This window comes from Macrobrachium nipponense, chromosome 7 (assembly GCF_015104395.2).
Source record: "Macrobrachium nipponense isolate FS-2020 chromosome 7, ASM1510439v2, whole genome shotgun sequence".
In the NCBI taxonomy this organism is placed as follows: Eukaryota; Metazoa; Arthropoda; class Malacostraca; order Decapoda; family Palaemonidae; genus Macrobrachium; species Macrobrachium nipponense.
The window spans coordinates 115,013,894-115,029,000 of NC_061109.1; the positions used below are offsets into that span (position 1 = coordinate 115,013,894).

General features: G+C 48.2%; 2 protein-coding genes across 2 annotated transcripts in view; one reads left to right on the top strand and one right to left on the bottom strand.

Annotated features, from left to right (window-relative positions):
- The window catches only part of LOC135217158 (ATP-binding cassette sub-family D member 3-like), a gene marked incomplete in the record, with an annotated part of 176,909 nt that overhangs the window by 55,484 nt on the left and 106,318 nt on the right, over nucleotides 1-15,107 (top strand).
- The window catches only part of LOC135217425 (ATP-binding cassette sub-family D member 3-like), a gene marked incomplete at its 3' end in the record, with an annotated part of 110,201 nt that overhangs the window by 16,440 nt on the left and 78,654 nt on the right, over nucleotides 1-15,107 (bottom strand). Inside the window, 1 exon segment of the mRNA XM_064253286.1 lies at nucleotides 7,565-7,738. Within this exon segment, the coding sequence (XP_064109356.1) occupies nucleotides 7,565-7,738 (174 nt within the window).

A 15,107-nucleotide genomic window follows, 5' to 3' on the forward strand; every position in this document is an offset into this window, starting at 1 on the left:
ATAAAAGCGGAGCGCTTTTCAGTAATGAAGACAGGGAAATACTGCCTGAAGAACTGCTTCTCATGGGCTGAACATTTGGAAGTAGAGCTGTCAGGTCGGAGAGTAGGCGATGTCTTCTGACATATCTGTTAATTCGGGGCGAGCAATGAATAATTGCACACCTACGAATACGAGATATTTTGAAGACAAACTCAGATGTCTGCAAAAAATCATTCGCATTATCGCGGTGCGATGCAGCGGGTGACTAGTACAGACTTCTGTTACCGTTTGCGGTAAACAGAAGATGAAAGAGTCCAAGAGATATCTCTGTTGAAAATTCTCGCAATGTCGAAGGCGATGAAATCGAGCGTCACAGCAGTAGATGGTCCTTCATTATTGCGAGAATCCCCGTTAATCAGAGACCTAAGTCCATGATTGTTGGGCAGAGATACGGTTCGGTAGTCAATCAAACCAGGGGAGAGAGAGACGTAACCGACCGTCATCCTCCGAGACCTATCTGATACTGAGCCAGCTATCAGGCAGTTCAATACGCAGTAGCTCTCGGTGACTCGTCATCCTGAGTTGCCAGGTAATCCATTATTCCACGAAGGAATGCGTTCGGCTAGAACCATCGAGCATAAAGAATACGCTCGAGCAATTATATTTAACCGAAACGGATTTCGGTAAATACAAAAGCTGATTTGGTGTTGTCATGACAATACCAAGTATCTAAAATCGAAACTGATAACTGCTGGGAGGTTGCAGGCAACCCCGAGTTGCAGTTCAATTAAGATACAATTCGTCTCGGTCACAAACCGTAGAGTTAACTACGGTATGCGCCTACCCCCGGACAATTCAACTGTTAAAAGAATCATGTCGCGAGGGTAATATACGTAGTATATTTGTAGGTTTTCTGTACACGACCTCCATCCTAAATTCTTTCCTCTCGAGGAATGAGAATAAGGATTGGAGATCGACCGCCTTCGTTCTCTAGTCAAGAGAGTGAAGGAGAAGTCTTCCCAAAGGAAAGCTTCAATGGTGAACAGAATACCGAAGACGATAGTTCAAGCCAAACTGGAAGTTCCCGTCCGTTTCTTCTCTATTCCAGGTTAATCGCCTACTGTGAGATACTCTTCTTTCCGCAGCAGTCTTCTTCCAAATGCTAGAAATTACAGGAATTCGAGCATAAGCGAGGTTCCCGATTATCGTGTAACAATTATCGGGGATTCTCGCTCACTTTGGACCGTGGTCGCCGCCTAAGTGTTTGGAGATCGTAAAAAACTCGAACACTCTGAGTGCGCTAGAAATTCCGTAGAATTCTAAGCACTCTGCGAAACCCCCCACCGAATTCGTCAAACGATATCGGCTGGTGGTCCTCTCGATTTCCCGTAGAAATCAAGAAAGGGGCAGGATCCCTCCTCAATGACCGGGGCTTACGTCAGGTAGGACCGAAGGTCCCCCCGGTAGCGCAGCCCCTAACGTGGGATCTTACAGAGAAATCTCTGTAGGATCCCTCCCCTTTCCCTCGTAGCCGTAAGGAGAGAGGGAATGGGGGAGGAATTGGATACTGGCTCGCCTTCCCAGCGGAACTAGCAGTTGGAGAAGAAAAGGAGCAGCCATCGCCTTATCGGCGATGGCCTCTCAGAGCCTGGGAAAACGTATCGTCAGGAGAAACGTTTTTCCCGAGGAGGGTTACGAACTCATACTGTAGGTAAGTGTCTGCCGCCACTGTGAACGTCGTCTGGGTGGGGCTGATCGACACCTGACAGGAGAGAGCCGATACCGTCCTCCGACTCATTCCAGTCCTCGTCGAGGTCGAAAAACTCAGGAGGACCGAAGGGTATTCAAAATACGGTGTCCGAAGACACGTAGAAACGCCTCTGTCGCGTAGTAGAGGAGGTGAAGTAGCTTGTTCGACCAGGCCAGAACTGAGAGAGCCTTCTTGTCCGGAGACGAGAGACTACCATGGTTCAACACAGTCGGCAAGCTCCGATCGTGGCAGACCCACCGTCGATTGGGTTCCCTCTCGGGCCCCAAAACGACTCAAGCCGAGACGTGGCTCTGCTGGTGGGAGCGGCGATCCTTCCCCGAGGTCGTTGTGCTGACGAATCAGCGGCCATAACCTCGGCAAAGTTCCTCTGGATCTCGGAATTTTTTTTTTTTTTCTTTTTGTAAGGTCACAGCATCTTGCAGAGTGGGACCGTTAAGCCCTTCGAACAAGAGCATATTCCGAGAACCTTCCTCCTAAGAAGGGGGAACAGCGACAGCCCTCTCGGTCTTCTCCATCACTTGCGCATACGTCCTGGCCGGTCCAAGAACCGTGCCTGGCACGTAGGGCGTCGTGGTGGGATCCCCTCACGATCACTCCTCAATAACCTCGCTCCTCCCGGTGTAACCCGAGGAGGTTGAAGGTACGGGAGAGGCAGACCTGACGCTCCCTCCTCGCTTGCTGGCAGAACCAGCAGGCTTGGAGGGCTGAAGGCGATCGTCAACCCGCGGTGGCGATCGAGCTGCAGGCCTGGTCGAACCGTCTCGCTGTGGAGAACGGCTGGACTGAGCACAGCGGCCCCGATCTCGAGTGTCCAGAAGAGCTGGTGCTGGTTGCCGTACCCGATGCTCTCTGTGAGAGCGACGGTCAGGCGACCTGCAGGCTCCACTGTCACAGTGAGACCGGTCGCTTGTCCTCACGGCACGTCACGTCGCTGGTTCCAGCCGTGGCTGGTACCGGCGAACGGGAGGACCTCTTCCCAGCCTCAGCCCGTGGCCGTCGTGGACCGTCAACGTCCCCGGTAGCCAGCTGGTCGCCGCGAGAGCGAGAGCTGGTCTGGTAAGAGTCGCGTGAGCGGCTGTCACCAGTCTTCCGCTCCGTGCCGTGAACCTGAGGGTGCTGGCGCAGCTCCGAGTCTGGTTCCTGGCTGCAACGGTCGCTGGTTAGGCGACCGTACACTCGGTACCTCCCGCGAACGAAAGGGAGAGGCCGAGACGGACCCTGATGACAGTGGCAGAACCACTGACACCAGGCGAGGAAGTACCGGTGTTAGCCGGTACTCCATCTGGTCCCCGTAGTCTTCTTCCTTGCGGAAGAAGAGACGGGCCCCGCTCCCGAAGGAGCAGGAGGACCAGCGGAAGGAACCCTCCCGTCCCACCGAGGTGAGACGGGTCCCGAGAAAGCTCCCGAGGGAGAACTTTCTTAGGAGGGAGGAGGCAACCTTCTTCTTCCTCGGCTGTGAAGCCTTAGAAGTCGAAGGGGAAGAGGCGGCAGCCGACGACGATGAAGAAGATGAAGACGACGAAGACGACACCTTCCTCCTCTTCTTCGTCAGCTTCCTCAGGACAGACGTAAGATCTGCCATCCAGGGCGGAGCCGGGGCTGCTGTAGCCGAAGCCACAGGGCCCGGACGCACCTGTACAGACAGACCATAGTCTGGTGTAGTACCACCACGAACAGGGACGACGTCAGCAGGTATGGGCATCTCAGGAACAGCAGGCACAGCCAGCACAGCATCGGTAGGGACAGCCAGCGCAGGCAACGGCAGGGACAGCCAGCGCAGCAACGGCAGGGACAGCCAGCGCAGCAACTGCAATGGACAGTCAGCTCAGAATCCGGCAGGTACGGCAGGCAGCACGGAAACACAGGAAGTGGAGCAGCAGCCAGCACATCCTGGTACCGGCGGCAGGTCCAGGGGCGAGCTCTAGGGCAGCGGAAGTGTGGTCGCTGCAGCGCGGCAACCACGAGCGGCGGCGGCACGCCCCCCTCTCGGTAACGGCGAACGGCACTTCAGCGGCTGTAGGCAACCAAGACTGTTACCACGTGAGGCGAGTACACCAGGTGAGGAGGGACGTCGTCACCTGGAGCGTGGTCACCACTCCATGGGTGACCGCAGTAGGCGCAGACATAGAAACCGCAGCCCCTGGACACTAGCACGCCCTGCAAATGGAAGGCGCCCACCCATACCTCAAAAGGTCCACCCTCGTGGCAGTAGCACCTGCGGAAATAACAGTAGTAGCGATTAGTGGGGGGGAAGTCCCCTCGCGCGGGGGGTGAGCCCTCTCCGAACGAGTGGAAGACCCCGAATACAATTGTACATCGGGCACCGAGCGCACCCCCGCGCTCGACGGATCGGCGAGGAGAAGAACGCCGATAACCCCCCCCCCCCCCCCCCCTCCCCCCCCCCCCCAAGGGGAAGGGCCATCTGTGGGAGCTGAGCGGGGGGGGGGGGGGGGGGTCTCGTTCCCCACCCCCGCACAGCACCCATGTACCCAACAATAATATAAGAGCCCGAGAGCAATCGTGCCCTCGGCCCGAATGCAAGGGCATAAGGATCAATTCCTGACTGAGCGGAACTTGAACCAAATAAATATTGATGCAATCAATAATAAAAGGAATAAAATGAAAAAGAATCTTGCATTACGATTCACTTCACAATGAATAAGGGCTCGGATCGAGCGCATTTGCGCCCTCGGTACCAAGCGCAAAGGGTAAAAGGATCCCATTCCCGATTATGAATGGAAACCTTGATCCATAATGAATTGATGCAATCAAAATATATGAAAATGAAAAAGAATACTGCGCTTGCGATTTCACTCCTACAAATAAAAAGGGAAGGATCAATTCCCGGGAAATAGCGGAAACATTGATCCAAGTAAACAATGCAATCTCAATAAAATATGAAAATGAAAAAGAACTGCACTTGCGATTTCACTTCATTCAAATAAAAAGGGAAAGGATCAATTTCCGGGTAAGCTCGGAAACTGATCCAAAAAGAGTGATTGCTACAATCAAAATAAATATATGAAACAATGACAAAGAATACTGTACTTGCGATTCCCACTTCCATACAGAATAAGTTTTCGTGTCGAGCGCATTCGCTCGGCAACGAGCATACAGGTCAAAAAAATATAAATGAAAAGAGCACTTACTTACGATTTTCATCTACACATTCCAACCAAAATATACGCTCGGAGCGAGTGCTCTCCCGCCCTCGGCACCGAGCATACCACAATACGAGGATCATTTCTGGGAAAATGAATTCCCGCACTTACGCCCTTCAGTCCCGGCACTCGGGTAAAACGGAGGGCGTGGAGAAACCAGATCCTTTAATTCACAATTGAATTCAATGGAAATAAATATGAAATGATTGTACTTACAATTCAGTTTCACTAGATAAATAGAAAAGAAAAACACAACCATGCGAAAGCAACCGACGATTGAACGCGGGCAGAGATCGATGATACACGTCCACACGCCAGCAGGCCGAAAGCAAAAGTGATTTGTTTACCTCTCAGTCGCGCGCGCCTGTCGGACAAGCAGTTAACTACCGAACCCCTTGTTCGAAAGCTTACGACCTATCCAGCTGCCGCTAGTACCCTTCCTATTGTAAAAGGACCGGTTTGTATGCCGTGTCGGAACAAAATGTATTTAGTCAACATCAACATACACTAATTAGTGCATATTTATCACCGGAAACCCCCACAAATATGTGAATTTCCCGCGAATAATAGGTAGCTTTGGTTCAAAGAAAAATCTGCAAATAGGTGAATCAGCAAATCTTGAGAACGCACATACGGAGGACTGTATAGTAAACATGGCTTACCTTTATCATCAGTTTATTTCATGTGAATCTTCATGTATATGGTGGGGTTATCGCACAGAGACCAAGGCTAAGCCTACCAATACACATCTTAGAATTCAGGGTTTTTGATTTTTAGAATTGTTGTATAAGACGACCCTGAATTTTAGGATTTAAAGGCTGTCTTAATACCTGGAAATACCATGGTAATTTGGTCTACTACATAACATATAATGATGCAGTTCACATATCTGTAATTATGTGCATGCCATTATTCCAGGGTTTATGTAAATATTGTTTTGCCTACAATCAATATCATATTGTGAACTTACCTTACTTTCAAATAAAAAGTTTACCATATAACAGTACATTGTACTATATGTATATGTCCTATTTTACTGATATTTTCATTACCTAAAAGGTACTCTACTCTCTATGTGGAAAACGAAAAGTTAAACATTTTTCTAGCCTCAACAGCAGCAATAGAGATACTGCAAAGAGTTATATTACATTATGCCATAAACATGCTTTAATACAACAAATTTTAAATACCTTTCTCAGAATAGCTGATTTTAACACCTATCCAATTTGTACTTATACACAAGTGCTCTATCTAGTAGTGCTTGGGTTGCCTGTGAGTGCAATTTTTTCAGGTTCTTTCTGTTGCTTTTTTTTCCTTTTTATTTCATTATGTCTATTTTCTTATCAAATAATTTTCTTATCAAATAATTTTATGTTTTGCTTAAAAAAATTATGCCTTGCCTTTTACCCTTTTGTGTTTGCTGATGACAGCTGTGATGAAAGGGGTCGCTTTAGCAATGTGCGATCAAACTAGTTTTCTAATTAGTACTGAATTTTTACTCTTTTTCATTTCTCTATTATGCATTTTTCTTAAATTTACTAAATTTAAAATTTTTAATTGTGTACATATAGAGTAAGGTCATATTGCTAATTATGCACAAGATCTCTGGAGTTGAGAGGGGAGAGTTATGCAATCTTCTCTTCAGTTGGTCCTTTGGCCTTTCTTTTATCATACATACATACATACATACAGGCAGTCCCTGGGTTAAGACAGGTTCGGCCTACGACATTCCGAAGTAAGGCGTTTTTCAATTATATTCATCTGAAATTATTTCCCAGGGTTACGACGCCTACAAACACTCATCTGGCAGAAGAAATATGACACCAAAAATGCAAAATAAATATTTGAAGGTTTTTTGATGCAAAATGCAATAAGAATGCAGTTTACATAGTTTTTAGTAATGCACCCAAAGGCCATTAAAAAGTAAGGGGTTTTAGGATTTTTTGGTGATGTTCCAGCTTACAACGATTTTCGGGTTACAGCGGGTCTCAAGAACGGAACCCCCATCGTAACCCGGGGACTGCCTGTACATATTTGAAGAAGTGCTGGAAACACAGGCGGAACTTCATATGGGGCAAGAAATGGAAGCACTATACGTACAGGCAGTCCCCTGGGTTACGATGGGGGTTCCGTTCTTGAGACGCGTCGTAAGCTGAAAATTGTCATAAGCCGGAACATTGTCAAAAATCCCAAGAAAACCTTACTTTTAATGCTTTAGGTGCATTCAAAACTAGGTAAACTGCATTCTTATTGCATCTTTCATAAAAAAAACCTTTAAATATTGATTATTTTGCATTTTTGGTGTCATATTTCATCTGCCGGATCAGCGTTTGTACGCGTTGTAACCCTGGAAATAATTTCTGATGAATATAATTGAAAAGCGCCTTAACCTCGGAATATCGTAAGCCGAACCCGTCTTAACCCAGGGACTGCCTGTATGTATGTATGTATGTATGTATATTAATGCAAAGAAGTGTTCTATAGTTAGTTGGGATCTTTTATTATTGAATGTTTATTAAATTTCAGTGACTAGGAACACATCCCCATTAAAAAGTTATGATGTGAATATCAGATGATGAAGCAACTTACTATTTCTGAAGAACCCATCCAGTCATACAGTGATGACTGCCTGCAATCAATGATGTTCACTCACCGCTATCCTCTGCTTTTCTCCACCAGACAGTACATCCATCCAGTCAGCTACTGCATCCCATCCTTTCTCCCTTTCAAGGATGTACTCTAGCTGCACATGAGAGAGGAGTTCTCTCAAACTATCATCTGTGAATCCACATGCTGCCATGTCAGATGTAGAGTCAGGATAGATGACCTGAGAAAGTTTTTTGTATTGTAATTTTTACATTTCTTTTCATCTGCACATTATAAGGTTCATCTGTATAATCTTAGAACATACTTAGAAATCATTTTTCAACATAGTACCTAAAGTTTAAACACTCATACTATTCAACTAAAGTAAACCGAGTATTAACACTTGCACTCAACTAAAGTAAACCGAGCATTAACACTCATACTCAACTAATGTAAACCAAGTATTACATGAAACTTAAAATAAAATTCCTCTTCACTGTATTATAATAAAATTACAAGACCTCCTTCACTGAATACCTTAAAAATCTATTTGGATTGTTCCTACCAAAAATGACAAATTTTTAATCATTTTGTATTTTTCATAGCTATCAATCCTTCTTAACAATAGGATAATCTAATAGTGCCAGCCTGAAACCGGTTAAAAACTAGGATTGTAAATGCAAGGAAGCTGTGACATCTGGCATCTGAGGTGAAAGCACGGTGAGAGGATGCAATTGAATCCAGTGATGCATGGGTCTTTCTTCCAACCCAGGATGAAAAGTAAGAGGGGCAGCTAGAGATGGGCAATCTACGTTAAGACCTCAGGTTTGTTAGCTATGGAAAATAAATTCATAAAAAAATTTTGTCATTTGATCATATGTGGAATAAACCATTGGTCTTAACAACAGGACAGACTCATACTTGGGAGGGAGCTTTCCAACCCTTCCATGGAAGCCTAGGTTAGAAGGAAAACTGCTTACAAAGTTAGTTTCCTGGAGATGATTGACACACGGGCTCGAAGGAGGTTGAGAGAGAAAACTCAGAACGAGAGTAAGGTCCCCAGCAGGAAGTCGTGAGCAAGACCGCTCCGAGCTCTTGAACCACACCGAGGATTTTGAGGGCGAAGAAAGATCTGCACCCTTCAGATAAACCAAACACAAGCAAGAACTGTAGCACCTTGCTAGTATCAACAGAAGGAACTTCCTCTGTGCTGAAAAACATTCAGAAGATCTTATCTACCAAAGGAGAACTCCGAGAGAAATTATCTTTATGTCACCAATCACAGCACCAGACGTCCCCACCCTGCATGTATATGGTTGACGAAGATCCTCCAAAGTAATAGTCTTACATATGAGTCGCTGTTTCGGAGGAAAGATCTCTCATAAGAAATATGTTCATGAAGACATAAAGATCCTGGTGAATGGAGGCATCTCTCCACATGAAACTCGTGAAAAAGGTTGTGCTAGAGAGGAATCTCTCTCAACTACTCAGCTTGGGGTTAAGGAGCTACTAGGGTTAACCAAAGACTTTGGAGCTTGACAAAATAGTAGCCTTAATCCACCCTTTTGAATTGTACATGAACTCATGAGCCCTCCAAAGGTTGGGGTGCTCATATGGAAGAGCTCCTGGTCCTTTTTCGGGGGTATGGAGCGTACATTGGACAACCAGTCCACATCAGAGTTGGAGTTGAGCGACACTTCCTCGGATTCAGAATAGTTGAGGAAGGTAGGTGTGGCTCTTATCGTTCTGCATCCCAGAGAATTCCCAGAAGGCATAAAGGAGTCGTCTTCTCCCATGAACAATTCTGCAACCATGAACAGAAGACCCCTAGCTTCCTCTTGAAGAGAAGAGGTCTAACATAGGTCTTTCCAAGTAGACAGAAGAGACAATAGGATAAACCAGGGGGATGTCCTACGATAAAAAGCTCAGCAAAGATACATTCTAAATACCTACTGTAAACTTGTGCATTGCCAAAGTCCTTGAGCTGTCCAGGAAATGTGCATCTGCAACAGAGATGTCCTATGAGGTGATCCCTTATGATGACATACGATCAGTCGCTACTCTTCGGAGGAGACATTCTATGATAGGACATGCCCCCCTATGCAACAATGTAACATCATGGCAATGTTGCCATCAGGGACATGGACCTGAGGGAACTGAAGGCATTCATTGGAATTCTAATAATGTCGGCAGTGAAGGCAGACAATCACACCACAATGAGTGACATGTGGGAAGGGGGCAAATTCAGAGGGGGCAATCTTTGTACCGGGTGTACAGTGGTTTTTACCCCCGTATGCGGGGGGGGATGCGTACCAGGGGGACACCCGCCCCCCCGTGAATCGTTAGAACCCACAAATGTTTGGAACCCCCTAATAAAAACGGTAAAACAGCCTACTTTGTAGTTAAAAACTCAAGAAAAATTTCACTAAAAAATTTTTTTCAATAACTACTTGGGTTTTTTTTTAATAGTTTTATCACAAAAAGTGCATTTTATGATGAAATTGCTAAAAAAAAACCATGAATTTGTGGATATTTCTCATAGAAAAATACCGCGAATGTGCGAATTTTCCGCGAATAATGCGGGCAAACGTTCCCAAGAGAAATCCGGGAATGTGTGAGTCCGCGAATCCGGAGAACGTGAATACGGGGGTCCACTGTACTACTATGAGTGATCGTCGTTTTGCCCTGCTGACAAGATTTCTTTGTTTTGACAATTCAGCCACCAGAGCGGAGCCGGTGAGGACAGACCGCCTTGCCCCAATTTGGAAAGTCTTCAACCATGTGGTGGCTGATTGCCAGAAAAATTACTCCCCAGGGCCTATCTCACCATTGATGAAAAGCTTGTCCCATTTAGGGGCCACTGTCCCTTCAGGATGTACATCCCCAGTAAGCCAGCCAAGTAAGTTCACAGATTTACATTTTTTTTTTTTTTCATGTTATTGCCTTTTTATTTATTTATAATTGTTTCTTTGATTATATATGTTCTTATGGGAATAAGAATTGAAATCCCAATTTTTTAAAGTAAATTGTATTTTTCCTAACTATACAAACCTGAGGTCCTTTACATAAGGAATTACTATTCAGCGCCAGCAGTAACAGCTTGTCCGATGGTCGGGAGTCCCGCCCGACTGGAGGCAAACATATCACTTTGCTTTAGGCCCAGGAACAGAGTAAGGGGTGGCATGAGGTGGGACTATATGTAAAGGACCTCAGGTTTGTATAGTTACGAAAAATACAATTTGCTTTTAAAAACTGTGATTTGTTCCGACATGTTATACAAAACCTTGGTCCAGTTACACTCTCATTCACTCTCCATTCATGCAGTCTCACAAGGACGAGATGTTACCTTGTCCTGTAAAGGAGCTGGGTAAGCTACACAACTTGTTGAGCAGCCACCACGGGTGGGTCCCAAGGAAAAAGTGTCCAAGGACCTGTGGGTAATATCCCGAAGGTAGAAGGAGGTGAAGGTGGTCTGGTTGGACCACACCCCTACCTTCAGCACCTGTGCAACAGACAAGTTCTTGCGGAATGCAAGGGTTGGACCAATGCCTCTGACTTTGTGGGCTCTTGGATGAAAGGTACTGGTGTTGGCACTCCTGTCTGAGTCATACGCTTTCATGATTACCTCACGAAGCCAGAAAAAAACGGTGTTCTTGGATACTTCTTGGTCACCCCAATGCTAACAAAGAGGCGTCGACACTCAAGCCTGAGGTGTCGAGTTCTCTTCAGGTAGCGCTGTAGCACCCTCACAGGACAAAGCAGCATCTTATCCGCATCACTATCAGTGAAGTCTTCTAGAGAGGGGATTGTGAAGGACTCGAACCTGGCGTCAGAGACCGAAGGGCTCTTGAGTCTTTGCTACAAAATCGAGCGTAACAGATCCCCATCTCCTCAAGTGTTTAACATCGAAGGAAAGACCGTTAAGTTCTACTCTCTTTACTGATGCCAGGGCCAGCAGAAAGACGGTCTTGCGGGGTCAGGATCCTGTCTGACGACTCTCAGAGTGGCTCGTAGGGTCTGCGAGTCAAGCTCCTTAAGACAAGAGTCACATCCCACCCAGGGGGCCTGAGTTCCCTGGGTGGGCAAGACCTCTCGAAGCTCCTCATTAGAAGAGATATTTCCATGGAGGAGGAAATACCAACTCCTCGCAGCTTAAGGACTAGGGCGAGGGTGGCTCTGTCTCCTTTGACTGCGGAAACAGAGAGGAGCTTCTCTCGACGAAGAAAGATGAGGAAATCCGCTACCTGCTGAAGAGTGGCTGAGCAGAGAGAGTCTCCGTCTACGACACCAACCACAGAAGACTGACCACTTTCCTTGGTATACTGCTGCAGAGGACTGTCTGAGGTATCCAGCCATCTCTGTTGCTGCTCGGCAAGAAAAGCCTCATGCTCGCAAGAGATGGTGGATAACTGCCAGCCGTGAAGACACAGGGAATGAACTGCCTTGTGGAACCGTTCTACATGCGGTTGACGCAGCAGGTTGTGCCATGGGGGAATCACTCGCGGTGCCTCCAAGAGAAGAGCCAGCAGGTCCGGATAGCAAATGGCCTGAGGCCATTTGGGTGCCACCAAAATCATCTGAAGATTGCTGGTGACCAGCACCCTGCTGAACACCTTGCGAGTCAGGCAGAATGGAGGAAAGGCGTAGACTACAAAATGTCCCATGGGTGTTGGAACGCGTCCTCTGCAGCTGCTCATGGGTCCAGCACAACTGAGAAGAAAACCTGAAGTTTTCTATTGTGCCAAGAGTCAAACAGATCCACTACTGGACATCCCCACAGGTCGAAGAACCTTCCCGTAATGTCTGGGTGAAGAGACCATTCAATCCCAATCACCTGATTCTGGCGGCTGAGCTTGTCTGCCACTACATTCCTCTTGCCTGGAATGTATCTGGCTGACAGCTCTACTGAGTGAGCTACGGGCCACTCTTGCACCTGCATTATCAACTGGTGCAATGGGAGGGACACTAGGCCCATTTGTTGACATATGCCACTACCGTGGTGTTGTCGCTCATCAATACCACTGAGTGTCCCATCAGTCGTTCCCAGAACTCTTGAAGTGCAAGGAACGCAGCCTTGAGTTCCAGGAAGTTGATGTGAAGGTGCCTGTCATGATGGTTCCACACTCCTGCAACCAGCAACTCTTCCGGGTGTGCGGCCCAACCCTCAGTCGATGCGTCTGAGAACAGAAGCATCTCCGGAGGGGGAGTGCGCAGGGGCACTCCTATTAGGAGGTTCCTGTCGTCTAGCACAACCAGGCGAGGTCCTACCCTTACTTTCTCTGAGAGAGGAACCAGGAAGGATTGTGGATCCCATGCCTGTGACCAGCACTCCTTTAGTCTCCACTGAAAAGACCGCAGGTGAAGACGCCCGTGAGGGACTAACTTCTCTAGTGATGACAGGAGACTGATCACGACTTGCCACTGCTGAGCAGACTGTTCCTGTCGTGACAGGAATCGTTTGGCTGCCTCCCTGAACCTACTGATCCGCGAGTCTGCGGGGAAGACTTGTGCTGCTATTGTATTGATCAGCATGCCCAGATACTTTATCCTCTGCTTGGGTTTGAGATCTGACTTCTCAACATTTACCACGATCCCCAGATCGCGGCATAAGTCGAGGAGTCATTCTCTGTCCTGTAGCAACTGTGAGCGGGAGCTCGCCAGGACCAGCCAATCGTCGAGATACCTCATCAGATGTATCCCAACTGAATGGGCCCAAGCTGACACCAGAGTGAACACTCGCGTGAAAACCTGTGGGGCGGTTGAGAGACCGAAACAAAGTGCCCTGAATTGGTATCCAATCGAGGATAAAGCAGAGGTACTTCCTGGAGAACTGGTGGATGGGTATTTGGAAATACGCATCCTTTAGGTCCACCAAAAGCAGGAAATCGTTCTCCCTGATGGAATCAAGCACTGAGAGTGCTGTTTCCATCGTCAACCAAGTCTGGCGAACGAAACGGTTCAAGGGGGAGAGATCTCTCACCGGTCTCCAGCCCCGTAGACTTCTCCACCAGGAAAAGTCAGTTGTATAAACCTGGTGCCTGATCTCGCACGATCTCCATAGCTCCTTTGCTCAGCATGGCCTTGACTTCTTGTTTCAGTGCTATGTCCCTGGCAGAACTGGGGACGTACATCTGAAGGTGGACCGGGTGTGAGGTGAGTGGTGGCCTCGACTCGAAGGGCAGCAGGTATCCCTCCTGAAGGACATCCAGTACCCAGATCTCGGCTCCGTAGCACTGCCAAGTTGCCCAATGGCTCGCCAGGCAACCCCCAACTTCCAGCAGCAGGTGAGGGGGAACGCCATCCATAGTGTTTCCCTCTCCCCCCCTTCCGCTTAGCCCTTCTCCCGCGAGAGAAGGAGGCTTGAGAGGAGGGCCGACGCTCACTTCTCGAAGCGAAAGAGGAAGGCTGGGTCCTACCTCGTGCTACTGTCAATGGAGCTAACAGCTTAGGAGTGGAGGAAGCACTAGCCAAGCTCCGAGCCTTGGTCCGCAGTTGAACTAGACTGCCAAGAAGTCTCCGAAACTGCCTAGTGTAATAAGCGGTCACTGTCCTCAGTTCTCCACTTTTCCACCACAGCGTCCATCATCTCATTGGGGAAGAGAGAGGAGGAACCCAGCAATGGTCCATTGCGTAGACCCGTCACCTCTCGACCTGCCGGTCTGGTTACGTGAGTCAGGACTTAGTCCCCTCTCCTCGGAACCAGGTTGGCCCACAGGTTGGCTGTCTGGTGGGCGAGGTAGGAGATAGCCCTACCTCCAGACTGGCAGTCTCCTGAACGCTGAATCTTCCTCGGGAACGATAGGTCCCGAGGAGGCTGCAACTCTGGATACCATGAGGGACCACAGATACAGCCAGGAGATGGCATGGATTCCAGGGCTGATGCCTCTTCCTGTGAGAACCAGAGGTTCTCAGACTGCAGGTGATGAAGAGGCCGGAGTTAGCCGAGCTATCTCCGGATCAAACTGCTTGGTTGGCAACGGGACTACCAAAGGCACATAGAAGCGCCGCTGACGAGGCAGAGGAGGGGGAAGCAGCTTGTCCGACCAGCTGAACCTAACCTGAGTGAGTCCTCCTATCTGGAGACAGGAGCGTTCACCTGGTCCAACACACCGTCGGCTAAGGAAGACCGGGGTAGTCCCACCGTTACTCTGGGTTCCTTCTTAGGACCCTAGAATGACTCTAACCTCAATGGAGGGTCAGAGGGAGTAACCACCGATCCTTCCCCAAGGTCGTTGTGCTGACGAATCAGAGCAATGACCTCTGTATCTCCAGGGGGGAAGATGATGATGATGATGATGATTGCGACCTGAGGCCGTCAGATCCATCCAGGCCGATCACCTCTTAAGACACTCTTCCTTCAGGAGGAAGAACCTCACCAGACCCCTCGTGGTCTCCTCCAACCACTTGCGCATACGATCTGCTTGGTCCGAGGACCAAGCCAGGATCGTAGGCTCTCGTGGCCGGACCGTAAGGAGCGCACTCCTCATGGTCACTCCTGTTTGCCTCGCTCCTCCCAGTGTAGCCTGAGGAGGTTGAAGGGACAGGTGAGGAAGACCCGATGCTCCTGCCCTGCCTACCAGCAGAACTGGTAGGCTGGGAGGACTGCAGGT